The sequence below is a fragment of the Megascapheus bottae genome, chromosome 31, assembly GCF_031878675.1.
Source record: "Megascapheus bottae isolate mThoBot1 chromosome 31, mThoBot2.hap1, whole genome shotgun sequence".
In the NCBI taxonomy this organism is placed as follows: Eukaryota; Metazoa; Chordata; class Mammalia; order Rodentia; family Geomyidae; genus Megascapheus; species Megascapheus bottae.
The window spans coordinates 9,554,283-9,570,382 of record NC_143539.1 but is presented as its reverse complement, the minus strand read 5'-3'; the positions used below and the strand labels follow the sequence as shown (position 1 = coordinate 9,570,382).

Genomic DNA, 16,100 nt, shown 5'->3' with positions numbered 1-16,100 from the left:
GCTGAGAGGAGGAACCGGAAGTGGTGCGGCCTCTGTTGGGGCCCGCGGCGCAGCGCGGAGGTCTCTCAGGTACCCGAACGAGCGGTCTGGGGCTTGGACGTGAGGGAAATCAATGCAGACAATGCAGTCGTTAGGGAGACCGCAGTGCCGAGGGGGTACAACGGGGCGGGGGTACAGGGAAGAGCTTGTTCAAGGACGCTTGTTTGCATTTTCCTCTTCAGAGCCAGATCACCGATGGACAGCGATCCCCCCGATGACACTGGCCCGGTGCATGTGCCTTTGGGGTACGTGGTGGCCCGGGAGAGATGGCGAGGGTCGCAGTTGGCGCAAGAGATGCAAGGTCGGTAAGAAAAAAAAAAAAAGATAATCGGGGGGGGGGGAGGGAAATGGGGACACAAACATGAGAAGGGGTGTCAATGTATGAGAAGTAATGCTCCTTCAATCTGGCGAATATAATGTAACCCTTCTATTAATTACAATAAAAAAGAATATAAAAATTTAAAAAATCCACCTGTCGATTCCTTAGCCAGTGTTTAAGCTGGATCCCTGGTGGCTCAGGTAATAACCTGGCAGGCTTAGCTACCAAATTGTTTTTTGTTTTTGTAAACATGCTTCACCTGCTCGACCACCTGCGTGTGGTTTCTTTCATCCTTATGGTTATTCACTGTGGGCATCGTAAGGTGACTACCACCTGTGTGTGGTGTTCACCTTTAAAATTAGCCCCACAGAAGGTCAGGGCTGCTCTCTTATCAGCCCCAAGGTTGGGAGATGCCGCTGCACTGCTATTAAACTGACTCTTAGCTCTGCTCACTGAGTGCTGGTGATTATTGCTGGGGGAGAGGTTCGCCTCCCCCCCCCCATATGGCTGGGATATTACAGCTCACACCTGTAATCTCAGCTACTCAGCCAAGGTGAGATCTGAACATCAAACTTGGAAGCCAACCCCGGACAGGATAAATCGGTGAGATTCATCTCCAATTAACCAATAAGGACAAAAATGAAAAACTGGAAGCGTAAGTATGGCTTAAGTGATGGAGCCTTGAGTGAAAAAGCTAAGGGACAGTGCCCAGACCTTCAGTTCAAGCGACAGGAATGACATGGAAAAAGGAAAACAAAACAAAAAAAGTTTAAACAACTCATTTTGTTTTCTTTATTTCAAGGGAAAATTAAACTTATTTTTGAGGATGGCCTGAACTTGGCAGACTTTTACCTGTCCAGTAGATCTTGCATTATTTTCATCACCGAAGCTGAGCTGGTGGCAGGAAATGGCTACAGAAAGAGACTTGTCCGGGTTCGAAATGTACGTATTGAATTAAGTCGAAATAGAACATTGACTTATTCTCCCATCCTTTAGAATAATTTGTATACCATAGGCCATAGCTTTCTTGTTCTGGGGCTTGATCCAGAGCTCTTCTGGATCAATGCTGGAGCTCTATCACTTGGACCACAGCTCCACTTCTGGATTTTGGCTGGTTTGTTCGAGATCAAAGTCTCAGAGTCTCACAGACTTTCCTGCCCAGGCTGGCTTTGAACAATCCTCAGATCTCAGCTCCTGAGTTGCTAGAGTGACAACTCTAGCCACCAGCTCAGGGTAGTTTCCTCGGCTTTGGAAAGAATTCTGTTACAAAATGCTCTACTGTCTTTTTCTCGGAAGTGTGGTCATCTTCAAGGGATTGTAGTGGTGGAAAAAACGCAGATCAATGAACAGTACTTCCCAGCCATACAGAAGTTTGTGGTGCTGGATCTTGGGATGGTCTTACTTCCTGTAGGAAACCAGATGGAAGCAGCCTGTCTCATTGTCCAGTTTGTAAGTACCTAATTCTTCACAGTTGTCCTTCAGATTCTCAACAGGCCTGGCGGCTTCTCTATGCTGACAGTCCTTTCCAGTCCTTGGACAGGGAGCATGGTCTAGTGGTAGAGCGCTTGCCTAGCATGCATGAAGCCCCAGGTTTGATTCCTCAGTACCACATACACAGAAAAAAGCCAGAAGTGATGCTGTGGCTCCAGTGTCAAACCCCATAGAATGCTAGCCTTGAGAAAAACCCAAGGACGTTGCCCAGGCCCTGAGTTCAAGCCCCAGGACTGGAAAAAAAAAATCCGGTCCTTAACATTCCTTATATTTATCAAATCTTTTTCCCTCTCATTATTATGCCAGTACTTTGGCTTGAACTCTGAGCCTAGGTGTTATCCCTTAGCTTTTGCACTGCTCAAAGCTGACACTCTAGGACAAAACCAGAAGAATGGGTATCAGTGTTCGAGAAGTAATGTACCCACTACCTGACCACTGTAACTGTAATCCCTCTATATATACCCTGACAATAAAATACAATTTAAAAAAAAGGGGGGGGGGGCCGGGAGTTTGGCCTAGTGGTTAAAGTGCTTGCCCAGCATGCATGAAGACCCAGGTTCGATTCCTCGGTACCACATACATAGAAAAAAGCCGGAAATGGTGCTGAGGCTCAAGTGGTAGAGCTCTAGCCTTGAGAAAGTCCAAGGACCGTGCTCAGGCCCTGAGCTCAAGCCCAGGACTGGCAAAAAAAAAAAAAAAAGCTGAAGCTCTACCATTTGAGCCACACCTCTACTTGTAGCTTTTTGCTGGTTAATTTGGAGATAAGTGTTTCATGGGAGGGCTTCCAACCTCCATTCTTGGGTCTCAAGCCTCCTGAGTAGCTAGGATTACAGGCATCTGGCTTGGTTTATTGAATCGTTTTTTTGTTTTTTGTTTTGTTTTTTTTGGAGACATCTAGGTTCAAAGCTGCTATAGAGACTGCCTGCCCCCTTCTCTAGACAACCACATAACAAAGTGAGGAAGTTTAAGGTCTGCTTTTGGATGTTCACTATCCTGCATTTCCAATGGTGAAAAAAATCTTAATTCTCCATATTTATTAAGCACCAGAACATCCATGTGTAAGCTTATTATATTTATTTAAGCAAACATTTTTTTTTTCGGCCTGTCCTGGGAATTGAACTCAGGCCTGGGCACTGTCCTTGAGCTTCTTTTGCTCAAGGCTAGCACTCTACCACTTGAGCCACAGAACCACTTCCAACTTGTTCTGTTGATATAGTGCTGAGGAATTGAACCCAGGGCTTCACACATGCTAGGCGAGCACTCTACCACTAAACCACATCCCCTGCAAGCTGGTTCTTTACTAGTTTTTCAACTTAGTTTGTTAGAATTTCTAAGAGTGGAGACTTTTTTTTTTTTTTTTTTGGCCAGTGCTGGGGCTTGAACTGGGCCTGGGTGCTATCCGTGAGCTTCTTTGTACTCAAAGCTAGTGCTCTACCACTAGAGCCACAGTGCTATTTGTTTTTTCTGAGTAGTTTATTGGAGATAAGACTCTCATGGACTTTACTGCCTGAGCTGGCTTCAAACCACAGTCCTCAGATGCTAGTCTCCTGAGTAGCTAGGATTACAGGAATGAGCCACGAACGACCAGTTCCAAGAGACTCTCCAATTAACCACCTAAAAAAAACCCAAGTGGAGCTATGGCTCAAAGTTATAGAACTCTAGCCTTGAGCAAAAAGAGCTAAGGGGACAGGGACAGTGCCCAGACCCTGAGTTTGAGTCACACAAACAAAAATTTCCCAGTGATAGAGCCCTCTCTACATACGTCACTATTATAACAATTTAAAAAGTGAAGAAAAAGAGAGATAGGGAAACTGGATGCCAGTGGTTCAGGCCTATATTGAATACCCCGAGGTATTCAAAAGGCTGAGATCTGAGCATTACCATTCAAAGCCATCCCAGGCAGGAAAGTCCGTGAAACTTTTTATTATTATTATTATTATTATTATTAATTTTGTCTGTCTTGGGACTTGACCCTGGGCGCTGTCCATGAGCTCTTCAGCTCAAGGCCAGAGCTCAACTACTTTGAGCCACAGTGCTCAGGTCTCACGGACAGCACTGGCTTTGAACCATGATACTCAGGATTACAGGCATGAACTATGGGCACCTGACCATGAGACTCATCTCCAGTTCACTACCCCAAATCCAGAAGTAGAGGTGTGGTTCAAGTGGGAAAATGCTATCTCTGAGTGGAAAATGCAAAGTGGTAGTGCCCCTGTGTTGAAGCTCCTCTTTTCCTTACCCCTAGCTAAGACTGCTATAATAAACTTTTCCTCCAGAGGGTGCTCACGAGCTGTTCTTTTTAATTTCTGGTCTAGGTGGAAGAGCAGAGCCAAGAGACCAGAAAGAATCCTTTCCTCAGGAAAACAACACGGGTAGGACTTTCTGAAACTTCCCTTGTTCGAACTGTTCAACAGATCCCAGGAGTTGGAAAAGTTAAAGCTCTCCTCCTCCTTCAGAAATTCCCAAGCATCCAACAACTCAGCAATGCTTCAGTCAAAGAACTGGAGCCCGTGGTAGGCCCAGTGGTGGCCCAGCAAATCTATGCCTTCTTCACCCAATCCAGTTGACCTGACTTCACATCTACTACGGTTGTTTTCTATAGGATCCTAGATCTGCTTTTCCTATTTAAAAATCAAGGAACAGTCAGGTGCCGGTGACTCATACCTGCAATCTGATCTAATCAGGAAGCTGAGATCTGAAGATCGTGATTCAAAGGCAACTGGAGCAGGAGATTCTTATCTCCAACTACCAACAGGAGCTGGGAAAGGAGGGGAAGTTTTACTGGTAGAATGCTAACCTTGAGCAAAAGCAGCTCAGGGCAGCACCCAGGCCCTGAGTTCATGCTCTAGGACTGGCAAGGAGAGAGAGAAGCAGAGGAGGGAAAGGGGGAGAAGAGAGGGCACTGGTAGTTCACACCTGTAATCCTAGCTGTTTAGGAGGCTGAGATCTGAGGATTGCAGTTCAAAGGCAGCCTGGACAGACAAATCCATAAAACTCCTATCTCCAATTTAACCAGTGAAAAGTCACAAGTGGAAGTGTAGCTCTAGTGGCAGAACTCCAACCTTGATTGAAAAGGCCAAGCAAGAGGTGGCCTCAAATCTTAGTACCAGTACAACTATCCAGTCAAACCAAGAAATAGGATTTCCTCTCACAGTAAACAATAAAAGACAGGCAAGTCCTTGAGGTTCTTTTTGAGGTCTGGGTTTGAATATAGGTCTCACTGCTTGTGACAGTCTGCCAAGACAAAAAGGACCAGCCACGACTTTTGTGTGTTAGGACCTCTCATATGAGGGGTCTTGACCCACACCTGTCATAGAACTGTCTTGGAAGATTTCAGGCAAGAGTTGTGGACATCTCTAGGAAACAGCTATAATGAATCGCTTGCATCTTCAGGTCTTGTCTGTAGACCTGTGCTCTGGGGGCCACTGTCCATGTAAATAATGTCCCTGTATATTCTCTTTCCTCTGTATCTTTTGTTCTGGTCGTATTAGGTCTTGAACTCTGCTTCACACTTGTTCAACTCAGCTTTTCCATTCAAAGTTGGTGCTCTACCACTTGAGTGTCAACTCCATTTCTCCATTTTTGCTGATTAAAGATAAAGAGCCCTCTAGATTTTCTGTGCAAGGCTAGCTTTGAACCTGAATCCTCCGATCTCAGCCTCCAGAGTAGCTAGGATTATAGGTGTGAGCCACTGGCATCCAGGTTATACATATAATAATGACGTGATTAAAAAAAATACTATGTATCCAAAAGTTTATTTTGTGAAATATTAGTCATTTTTTTTAAAATAAAATGCAAGAAAAAAAACTATGCTATTGATGATTTGAGGGAAGTGAAAGCAATAAAATCTTGATTCAGATGAATAAATGCATTTATTTATATATTTACAACAAACAGTCATACGAACAGCGGGGACACGTTTTCCACAGGTGGTTGCTTCCTTTAAGATATTGCACAGTAGAAAAATGTGGCTAAGTCTCATTAATTCTGGAAACTAAGATTGCAGTGCTCTATACTAAGCAACATGGTCTCTATGTCAGCCATGAATCCATCCTTAAGAGTCACAGCGTCATTCATTTTTATTTTTTGTGGGTCGTGGGGCTTGACCTCTGGGTCTGGGTGTTGTCCATGAGCTCTTCAGCTCTAGGCTACCACCCTAGCCCTGGAGTCAGAACCCCATTTCCCATCTTGGGTTAACTGGAGATAAGAGTCTCATGTTCTGTAGTGCCCTGTAGTGCCCGGGCTGGCTTGGAACATTGATCCTCAGATCTCAGCCTCCTGAGTAGCCAGGATTATAGGCGTGAGCCACCATGCCCGGCCAGCATCATTCCTCTTAAGCCAAAGAAGTCAAACTGCTAAGAATGTTCTTAAAAAAAGTCAAATACAGCTTAAAACTTAGTCATTGACATTTTTACCTTAGAAAATATAGACCTACTCTCTTACCTAAGACATAAAATACATAGTTATGTGCTTTTTATTTTGAGGAAGATGTTGTAAGGTTTGGAGTATTCAATAATATAGTATCTATCCTGGCGACACAATCACATTTTAAACACTGCTAGGCCAGCAACTTCTAAGTAGAGTCACACTAAAGGACAAGCTGCTTGTAAATTGTTTTTCTTTTTGCTTTATTTTTGGCAGTGATTCAATCCCCAGCACCACCAAAAAAGAAAAAGAAAAAACCTACAAATAAGATAAATTTGGCACTAGACTTGATCTAGAAATAGCATTCATTGGTAGAACAGTAAAAAAAATTTTTTCCTGCCCTGGGGCTTGAAATCAGGGCCTGGCACTGTCCCCAAGCTAGTGCTCTACCACTTGAGCACCACTTCCAGCTTTTTCTGTGTATATGGTACCAAGGAATTGAACCCAGGGCTTTGTGCATGCTAGGCAAGACCTCTACCACTAGGCCATACTCTCAGCCCCTAAAATCTTTCAAGGTAATGAATTCTTCAGAGGAAATAGTTTTGGGGGACATATTTGTGGCTGTGTGTGTATGTGTATGTGGTTCTAGGGGCTTGAACTTAGGGACTAGTGACCCTTTTTTGCTCAAGGCTGGTACTCAGGCTTCCTTAGGGGTCAGAGTCTTTACTTTCCTGCCCAGGCTGGCTTCAAATAGTGATCCTTAGATCTCAGCCCCCTGAGTAGCTACGATTGCAGATCTAAGCCAACAGTGGCCAGGTTGGCAAAATTTTTAGTAACACAAACTTCCCTATCCTTTATTGCCCTGACCTATCTTTAATTCAGGGGTCTGCTGGACTCTAGATCAAGAATAGGCTTATCCCAGCCTGGACACTTAGAAATACCACTGATGTAGTAAAGTAACCTCAGTTTACCTCTGTTAGTTCCTAACTAAAATCATTAAGAGCGGTCATCGTCTAGACAATGTTCTATGTACAATACCTTCTAAAATAAATAATCTGCAGCAATACGGTGACATTCTAAACAAATGTGCTTCCCATAGATTTCCAGAGGATTCTTGTCATGTCTCTAAAAGCTCACCAAAGACAAGTCTATACTGGATAAAACTGGAGGTGACGACACTTAGGTATTTTCTCCTATGGCACAGATTGAAAGGCCTGGACTGGCCAGTGGGTGAACATCTGTTTCTTCCACATTGTACTTAGTATAGCGAGTCTGAGTTGAGCAGGCTAAAGGGAGTCGGGAGCTTCTTCTTGATTTGAGGTCTGGCCACTCCGACTGCTGGGAGATACAGTGTGCTGGCTGACTTCTGTCTGTTCTTACTGGTACCCCAACTCAAAAAGGACAGCTTCTTTGAGATCTTCTTAGTTTTATAACTTTTATCATCATCATCGATGGATAAGCAGATCATGGAGTAGGTTTTCTGCATTCCCACAGAATATGTGGCACACTTTCCAGGCTGTACAGAAGAGCGGAAGGAAGAAGGCTGTCAGTCATGGCAAGACATCTACTAAACCAGTGCTAAGGTAGAAGCTTTACCCTTCACAGGACACTCAAATAGAAACCTGAAATTTGTGGGGACAGTAGAGGGGGTGGGAGACGGGGAAGAGGGCTTATGCATACACAGAACTCTGTGTGTGTACACTGCGCGTCAAATTCTTGCTTGACTTTTTTTTTTCCTGTTCAAGGCTGATGCTCTGCCACTTGAGCCACACCTCCATTTCTGGCTTTACGGAGAGTCAGATTTCTCTGTACCAGCTGGCTTTGAACGTCATGCTCACTCAGATCTCTCCGCCTCTTGAGCCCACCAGCACTTATCATGGGGCCATTTTTCAAAGCTGCATGTTGGTGAGGATATTTCAAAGCTTTGAAATTCGAATCCGCTAAGCAGCGCACTCCCTTGGCTCGTCTGTCTTTCCCTTCCTCCATCCATCACCCTGTCCTCCTCCAAACACCTCCTCATGCCTTATCTTCTCTCCACACACCCAAGTCCTCCCCTGGACAGATTCCTCAGCCCCTCTCTTCTACTGCCAGTCCTGCCTGCATTCCTTCCTCAAAGACCTCCACCCTCCAGCTGGCTCCACTTTCTCTGCCTCAGTGCACACCACATTCTTTGAAAAGTTTCCTTAACCCCACAGTTCTCCCAGGACCATCCCAGGGGCTCTGCTTTCTTCTACTGGCCTCTTAACCCTTTTCCTTTCATTCCCGCCACCCATCCCCCATCACTGGCTCTCTGAGTCTTTCATGCAGAAAGAGGCACACTCTTTGGAAGTGTGTGGCTGTGTTTGTGTGTATCTCCTGGGCTTGAACCCAGGGCCTGGTTACTATCCCTGAGCTTCTCTGCCACTTGAGGTACAGGGCCATTCAGGTTTTTTCTGAGTAGTTTATTATTATGAGATAAATGTCTCATAGTGCCAGTGGCTCATGCCTGTAATCCTAGCTATTCAGGAGATTCTTATCTCCAATTAACTACCAGAAAACCAGAAGTGAAGCTGTGTCTCAAAGTGGTAGAGCTCAGGAATAGTACCCAGGCCCAGAGTTCAAACCCCATGACCACCACCACCACCACAACCCCAACAAAGTCTCATTGACTTTCTTGCCCAGATTGGCTTTGAACTACAATCCTCAGATCTCAACCTCCTGAGTAATTAAGATTATAGACATGAACCACCAGTGCCTAGCTCGAATTCTTACATCTTTAGGGAACATGTTTTTGTTTTTTTTTTTGCCAGTCCTGGGCTTGAACTCAGGGCCTGAGCACTGTCCTTGGACTTTCTCAAGGCTAGAACTCTACCACTTGAGCCTCAGCACCACTTCCAGCTTTTTCTATATATGTGGTACCAAGGAATCGAACCCGGGTCTTCGTGCTTGCTAGGCAAGCACTTTAACCACTAGGCCAAGTTCCTGGCCCCGGGAACATGTTTTTAATTGTTTTTGTTGGTTGGTTTATTTTTGGTGCTGGTAATGAGGCTTTCACTCAGGGCCTTGTGTGTTTTCTTTTTCTGCTCAGAGCTATAGCCCTCTACCTCCTGAGTCACATTTCCACTTCTGACTTAGTGGTTAATTGGAGGTAAGAGTTTCTTGGGAGTTTTCTGCCCAGATTAGCTTTGAACTATGATCCTCAGATCTCAGTCTCCTGGGTAGCTAGGATGACAGGCAACTTCTGGCTTGGGTATCTCCTTTTAAGCCTCAAATACCCAGTTGCCTAAATAGATTGGCATGGATGACCAATTCAGGGGGAACTCTCAGAGCATGACTGACTTCTATTTTCTTCCTCCTTAACTCCATTATACAAAAAGCTACTGAGCTAGGCAAAGGGGCTCAGGCCAGTAATCCTAGCTGTTTAGGAAGCTGAGATCTGAAGATCATGGTCCAAAGCCAGCCAGGGCAGCAAAGTTGCTAAGACTGTATCTCAACCCTCCAAAAGCTTGTATAGCTATACAGTTCAAGTGATAAAGTGCCAGTGGCAGAGAAGCACCATCCTTGCTTGAGTAAAAAAAGCTAAGGGAGCCAAGTGCTGTGGCTCAAACCTGTAATCCTAGCTACTCAGGAGGCTGAGATCTGAGGATCTCGGTTCAAAGTTTGCCAGGACACAAAAATCCATGAGACTCAGCTCCAATGAACTACCAGAAAACTCGATGTGGCACTGTGGCTCAAGCAGTAGAGCGTTAGCCTTGACCTGAAAAGCTCAGGGACAGGGCCAGAGTTCAAGACCTAGTATTAGCCAAAAGAAAAAAGGCCTCTGCCCATGCAGCTGTTCAAGGTTTATGATGTCTTTCCTGTAACCGTATTTATACAAACAAACCTCAACAAATCCATGCTGGGTGGCAGTGGCCATACCTGTAATCCCAGGTGACTGGGATATGAGGATCATGGTTTGAACCCAGTCCAGGGCAAGAGTCTTATGGATGTAAGACTCTTACCTCCAATTTAACTACCAAAAAAATCAGAATTGGCACTATGGCTCAAGTGGTAGAGTCTTGAGCAAAAAAGCACAGGGAAGGCGTACACACGTACACGTACGTACACGTACACACACACACACACACACACACACACACACACACACACACACACACACACACACACACACACACACACACACACACACACACACACACACACACACACACACACACACACTCTTGTATCCCTACCTCCTCTGTACCCCAGTGAAGCCCCAGGCATAGCTGGCTGGCTGGAACTGTGAGCAGCCTACAGACAGCAGGTATCACTCTAGAACAAGCATCACCGCCCTTCCCAAAAGGTTCAATTGTTTCTAGCCTCAGGGCCCTGCCTCCTTCCCTCTCCTGCCTCCTTATAGTTCCCTCCTGCATCTATAGTGCTTTACATCCAGGTTCCTGCCCTGTCTGTGGGCCTTTCCTCAACCCCAGATGGTAATGATGTTAAACCACTCTTTTTTTTTTTTTGTCAGTGCTGGGGCTTGAACTTATTGTCTGTGAGCTTCTTTTACTCAAGGCTAGCACTCTACCACTTGAGCCACAGTTCCTCTTCCAACTTTGTCTGTTTATGTAGTATTGAGGAGTCGAATCCAGGACTTCATGCACTCTACCACTAAGCCTTATTCCCAGCCCCACATTCTTTCTTTTACATTATCAAGACACCACTTTGTGGTGCTTACTGAGGGCCCATTCTCGGGTAAGAACCTTCTCTGTGTAGTTTAAGCTGGTGGTCCCATAACTAAGGCGCCTAAGACAGGGTGAAACTCCCCTTTTCTGTTGTTTTTTGGGGGGGGGATGCTGATACTTAAAGTTGAACTCAGGACCCAGAAATTTTTTTTTTTTTTGTGAGTTGTGGGGCTTGAACTCAGAGCTTGGGTGCCACAGGTCCACTTTCAGTTTTCTAGTACATTGGAGATAACAGTATCATAGACATTCTTGTCCTGGGATGGCTACAGACTTTGTTCCTCAGATCTCAGTCTTCTGAGTAGCTAATTATGAGCTACCATTCACCTGAATCTTGACTCCTTTGCTCAAGGCTGGTGGTCTATCACCTGCTCCATGTCTCCAGTATATTTTTGCTAGTTATTCTGAAGGAGATGGGAGTGTTACAGACTTTTCTATAGACTTTTCTGTAAGACGAGCCTCAAACCTGTATCTTCCAGATCTCAGCCTCCTGAGTTAGCTGGGATTATAGCTACAGTATCTTGTTTCCATCAGAACTATTTTTTTTAAAGCCATGCACATGATATAAATTAAACTTTTTTTGTTGTTTGTTTTTTGTGTTTTTTTTTTTTTTTTGGCCAGTCCTGGGCTTGAGCTCAAGGCCTGAGCACTATCCTTGGTCATTCTCAAGGCTAGAGCTCTACCACTTGAGCCTTAGCACCACTTCCTGCTTTTTTCTATTATTTAGTACCAAGGAATCGAACCCAGATCTTTGTGCAAGCTAGGCAAGCACTCTACCACTAGGCCAAACTCCCAGCCCCTTAAATATGTATTTTTTAATAACTATTAATATGAAATTGGGAAATTAAAAGTTTTCAAAAATTGTCTCAATTCAGGATGAGTAGATTCTAGGACTTCACTTTAGGAACTGGTAGTGTGTGCCATACTATGCCACATAGGGGAGGCAGAGGTCCCTGGCGCAGAACTCACACTATGCTCACTGCCCCGCCACACTCACCATGGAAGATGTGGAGTCCAGGAGGCTTATCACCTTCATGTCAATCTCGTCCCCGCCAAACCCCTTCAGCAGCTTCATGACCTCAATCACTGTCAGCCACTTACAATCCATGCCTTGAATGGAAATAATATAGTCTCCCTCTTTGGTTCCTGCAAGCTAGGAGAATATTATTTGAATAAAGGTTAGTGTTTTCTCTTGTTTTAGATTTGTACCTATCCTGGGGCATGAACTCAGGGCCTGAGCACTGTTATTGGGCTTTCTCAAGACTAGTACTGGGCTGGGAGCATAGCCTAGTGGTAGAGTGCTTGCCTACCATGCATGAAGCCCTGGGTTCCATTCTTCGGTACCACACACTCAGAAAAGGCCAGAAGTGGTGCTGTAGCTCAAGTGGCAGAGCTCTAGACTTGAGCAATAAGTGTGCAAGGACAGTGCTAAGGTCCTTAGTTCAAGCCCCAAGACTGGTAAAAAAAAAAAAAGAAAAGAAAAGAAAAGACTAGCAGTCTACCACTTGAGCCACAGCACCACTTCCAGCTTTTTCTGTGTATGTGGTAGCAGGGAATCAAGCCCAGGGCTTTGTGCATACTAGACAAGCACTCTACCACTAGTACACACTCCTGGCCTGAACTTTGTTTTTCCTTCTCAAGGTTATCATTTTGAGCCCCACGTTCACTTCTAGCCTTTTTTGGTCATTCACTGGAAATAAGAATCTTCAAGACTTTCTTGTTAGGGTGTCTTTGAACCACAATCTTCAAATCTCAGGAACCCTATGGGTTCCTCTCATTAAAAAAAAAAAAAGAAGAAGCAGCGGGGGGAAGGGGGGAATAAGTTAGCCAAGTGCTAACTCACCCTGGTTACTTACAAGGCTGAGATCTGAGAAGCAGAGTTCAAAACCAGTCCAGGCAGAAAAAGACATGAGACTCTTATCTCAATTAACCATCAGGGGAAAAATAAAAAGGATTCAAAGCTGTGGCTCTAGTGTTAGAGTACTGGCCTTGAGCAAAAGAAGCTCAAGGACAGTGCCCAGGCCCTCAGTTCAAACCTCTGAACTGGCATAAGAAAAAAAGAACAGGAGGGCTGGGAGTTTGGCCTAGTGGTAGAGTGCTTGCCTAGCATGCATGAAGACCCAGGTTCGATTCCTCAGTACCACATACATAGAAGAAAAGCCAGAAGTGGTGCTGAGGCTCAAGTGGTAGAGCTCTAGCCTTGAGAAAGTCCAAGGACAGTGCTCAGGCCCTGAGCTCAAGCCCAGGACTGGAAAAAAAAGAAAAGAAAAGAAGAACAGGATAGGCTTACCGCAGCAGAGCACTGAGGGTCCAGGAAGTGGACCTGCACCGGGCTGTTCCCTCGCAGTGTGAAGCCCAAGTCCCCTTCTTCCGCGGTGAAGTGAATGTTTCGAGGAGGAGTCCACCTCTTGCTGGCTGAGAACACAGATAGGGGGCCCTGGGAAGAGAAGACTCCTTAGGCTGGAGGGTTTGGAGACTGAAGCACATTTGGTTCTACCTGTATTTTCTTGTGTTGGTAGTAGGTCTTGAACTCAGGGCCTGGAGTCTGTCCCTTAGCTATTTTACTCAAAGATAACAACCTTACCACTTGAATCACAGTTCTACTTCTAGCTTTTCAGTAATTAAATGGAGCACAGAGTCTCACACACTTTCTTGTCGGGGCTAGGTTTGAACTGCAATCCTCAGATTTTACCTCCTGAGTAGCTAGGATCGTTTTATTTATTTTTATTATTTTTCCTCTCAGGGGATGGATGTTGGTGCATCTTGCTGTGATCCTTAGGATAGTCTTGAATTTCTGGACCGAAAGGATCTTTCTACCTTAGTTTTCCAAGTGCTATGATTACAGGCTGTAAAAATAGTACTTTAGGGGCTGGGAGTTTGGCCTAGTGGTAGAGTGCTTGCCTAGAATGCAGGAAGACCCGGGTTCCATTTCTCAGTACCACATACATAGAAAAAAGCAGAAATGGTGATGAGGATCAAGTGGTAGAGCCCTAGCCTTGAGAAAATCCAGGGACAGTGCTCAGGCCCTGAGCACTAGATCAGTGCTCTTACAGTTAGGCTCAAGGGGGTTCACCAGCCCCTAATACCATTTGAGAATACAGCAAAAGGCCATCTGTGACTTAGCAAGCAGCTCTTAGCGAATGCTAAATCTGCCAGCACCCTGACCTTGAACTTCTCGGCCATTAGAACAGGAAGCAGCTTAACTTTCTGTTGTTTATAATAAGTCATCCATTGGATGGTGTTTTGTATAGGGTCCCGGATGGATGAAGACAATGTATGTATGAAACTTACAAGCCATCACCTTAGGTCATTTATGAAGGAAATACTCCACATACCAGCTTCTGGAAGTAGTCTGTGACTGTGACCTTGGAGAACTGTGGTGGTATTACTTCTACTTCTTGCTCAGTTTTAGCTAAAAGAGGAAAATTAAAAGGTTAAGAATCTCAGTAATGAGAAATGATCCTCAGCAAACTCAAGCTACATTAGGCACTGGTATCCCACATCTGTTAACTCAGGAGACTGAGACCTAAGGATCACAGTTCAAAGACAGGTAAGTCTTTGGGACTATTAACTCCAATTAATCACCAAAAGCCAGAAGTAGAGCTGTGGCTCAAGTGATTGAGCACCACCCTTGAGCAAAATTGCTAAGAGACAGTGCCTAGGCCTTGAGTTCAAGCCCCAGTATGAGGAAAGAAAAAAATGGAGGGGAGGGAGTGGGACAAGGGAAGGGAGAAAGAAAAGAAAAACAGAAAGATATAGACAGACAGATATGGCAGAAACTCCTCAGCTGAAAAGGAGGAATCTGAAGAAGAATCTAGAAAATGGAAGCAAGCTGGGCGTGGTGGCTCACACTTGTAATCCTAGCTATTCAGGAGGTTGAGATTTAGTGCCAGCCTGGGCACTAAAGAACATGAGACTCATCTCCAATTAAAGAGGAGCATGGCTCAAGGGGTAGGGTGGTAGCCTTGAGCTAAAGAGCTCAGGGACAGTGTCCAGGCCCAGAGTTCAAGCCCCATGGCCCATAAAAAAAAAAGAGAAAGAAAAAAAATGGAAGCAAGAGCATGCAGTATCTTTAAGATACAAAGACTATTAATGCACCTTCTATCTGGCAAATATCATGTAACCCTTTTACTAATTACAATAAAAAAAAAAGAGAAAAAAAAAAAAGATACAAAGACTAGAGGTGGGTGATGCCAGGCAAAAATAAATAACCCAGAGGATAGATCCAGGATGACAGGCATCAGAATGCCAAGAGAAGGGATCACAAGAAAGCCACTAGAGCAGGAATAAGGAGACAAAAGGGCAGGGTAAGGGAAGCCCCGATGTAGTGGTTCAAGACCCTCATGCAGAGGGCTGGCTTGGCCTGCAGGACAGGCAAACACAGGCTGTATGCAGCTGGGATGCTGGGACCTCCCATGACAGGCACATCTTGCTTTTTTAGGAGCAGACTCTGCCCACAGGAATAAAAAAACTCTGACCACAAGTATACAGGCAAGTCACATAAGTATAAGGCCCCACCCACAGGCACATAGGCCCTGCCCACAGGAATAAGGCTTTGATCCCAAAACAGGAACTCAGGTCCTGCCCACCAGCCTACAGGCTCCACCAACCACGCAGGACCACAATAGTGAGGCTCTGACTAAAAGCAGACAGACCTCAGCCATAGGCCCCGCCCACAGGCACAAATGCCACGCCCATACTCACAAGACCAACATGCCCACAGACCCAAAGGCCTGGTCTTGCCACTCACACACAATGTCAGGGGCTTCCATCAAGTTCAGGATATCATCTTCCTCTCGGTGTTGCTCGTACTTGAGCCGGGTACGTTGGTGGGCTGCCGTTAGCACCTCCTGGAGCACATTGATATTGCGTAGCTTCTTGCACAGGCTGGCTTCCCTTAGGGACTCTTCGTGGTGGGTAATGGCTGTCTGCAGATGGCACTTCCCTGCAGGTAGAAGCCACAACCCACATGGCCTGTTGTGAATCTTATCACCGAGGTGGCAGGAGGTGTAGACCTTTCTAAAGGAGCTACTGGTAGCTAGCTATTCAGGAGGCTGAGGTCTGAGGATTGTGGTTCAAAGCCAGTCCAGGGAGGAAAGTCCATGAGATTCTTATCTCCAATTAACCAGCAAAAAAGCTGGAAATAGAGCTGTGGCTCAATAGGGAGAGTGCCAACCTTGAGT

The 16,100-nt window shown here is 45.3% G+C and overlaps 2 protein-coding genes across 6 annotated transcripts in view; one reads left to right on the top strand and one right to left on the bottom strand.

Annotated features, from left to right (window-relative positions):
• The first annotated feature begins 40 nt into the window (after window positions 1-40).
• Window positions 41-5,362, top strand: Faap24 (FA core complex associated protein 24). Of its 5 annotated transcripts, none has more exons than XM_090322761.1 (5): window positions 41-69; window positions 222-340; window positions 1,161-1,300; window positions 1,655-1,807; window positions 4,165-5,362. In XM_090322761.1, the coding sequence occupies exons 2-5, from the start codon at window positions 235-237 to the stop codon at window positions 4,414-4,416; spliced, it is 651 nt and encodes a 216-aa protein (XP_090178887.1). In that variant the 5' UTR covers window positions 41-69; window positions 222-234; the 3' UTR covers window positions 4,417-5,362. The 5 variants fall into 5 exon arrangements, with proteins under 5 accessions (XP_090178887.1, XP_090178890.1, XP_090178892.1 ...); XM_090322764.1 differs by lacking the exon at window positions 41-69 and having other exon boundaries at window positions 157-340; window positions 4,165-4,221; window positions 4,306-5,362; XM_090322766.1 differs by lacking the exons at window positions 41-69; window positions 1,655-1,807 and having other exon boundaries at window positions 157-340; window positions 4,165-4,221; window positions 4,306-5,362.
• Window positions 5,363-6,848: 1,486 nt separating this feature from the next.
• Window positions 6,849-16,100, bottom strand: part of Rhpn2 (rhophilin Rho GTPase binding protein 2) — a 46,942-nt gene continuing 37,690 nt past the window's right edge. Inside the window, exons 11-15 of the mRNA XM_090322767.1 lie at window positions 15,668-15,862; window positions 14,253-14,329; window positions 13,208-13,354; window positions 11,915-12,070; window positions 6,849-7,730 (exon numbers count right to left, since the gene is read on the bottom strand). Coding sequence (XP_090178893.1) covers window positions 7,473-7,730; window positions 11,915-12,070; window positions 13,208-13,354; window positions 14,253-14,329; window positions 15,668-15,862 — 833 coding nt within the window. The 3' untranslated portion in view covers window positions 6,849-7,472. The remainder of the gene's footprint in view (window positions 7,731-11,914; window positions 12,071-13,207; window positions 13,355-14,252; window positions 14,330-15,667; window positions 15,863-16,100) is intronic.

What these genes read in the sequence shown, in the direction of transcription:
- Faap24 (XM_090322761.1), top strand. Translation starts at nt 235, where the DNA reads ATGGACAGCGATCCCCCCGATGACACTGGCCCGGTGCATGTGCCTTTG. An exon ending in GTTGGCGCAAGAGATGCAAG is followed by an intron (nt 341 to 1,160) that starts GTCGGTAAGAAA and finishes CTTTATTTCAAG; the next exon opens with GGAAAATTAAACTTATTTTT. An exon ending in GACTTGTCCGGGTTCGAAAT is followed by an intron (nt 1,301 to 1,654) that starts GTACGTATTGAA and finishes TTTTCTCGGAAG; the next exon opens with TGTGGTCATCTTCAAGGGAT.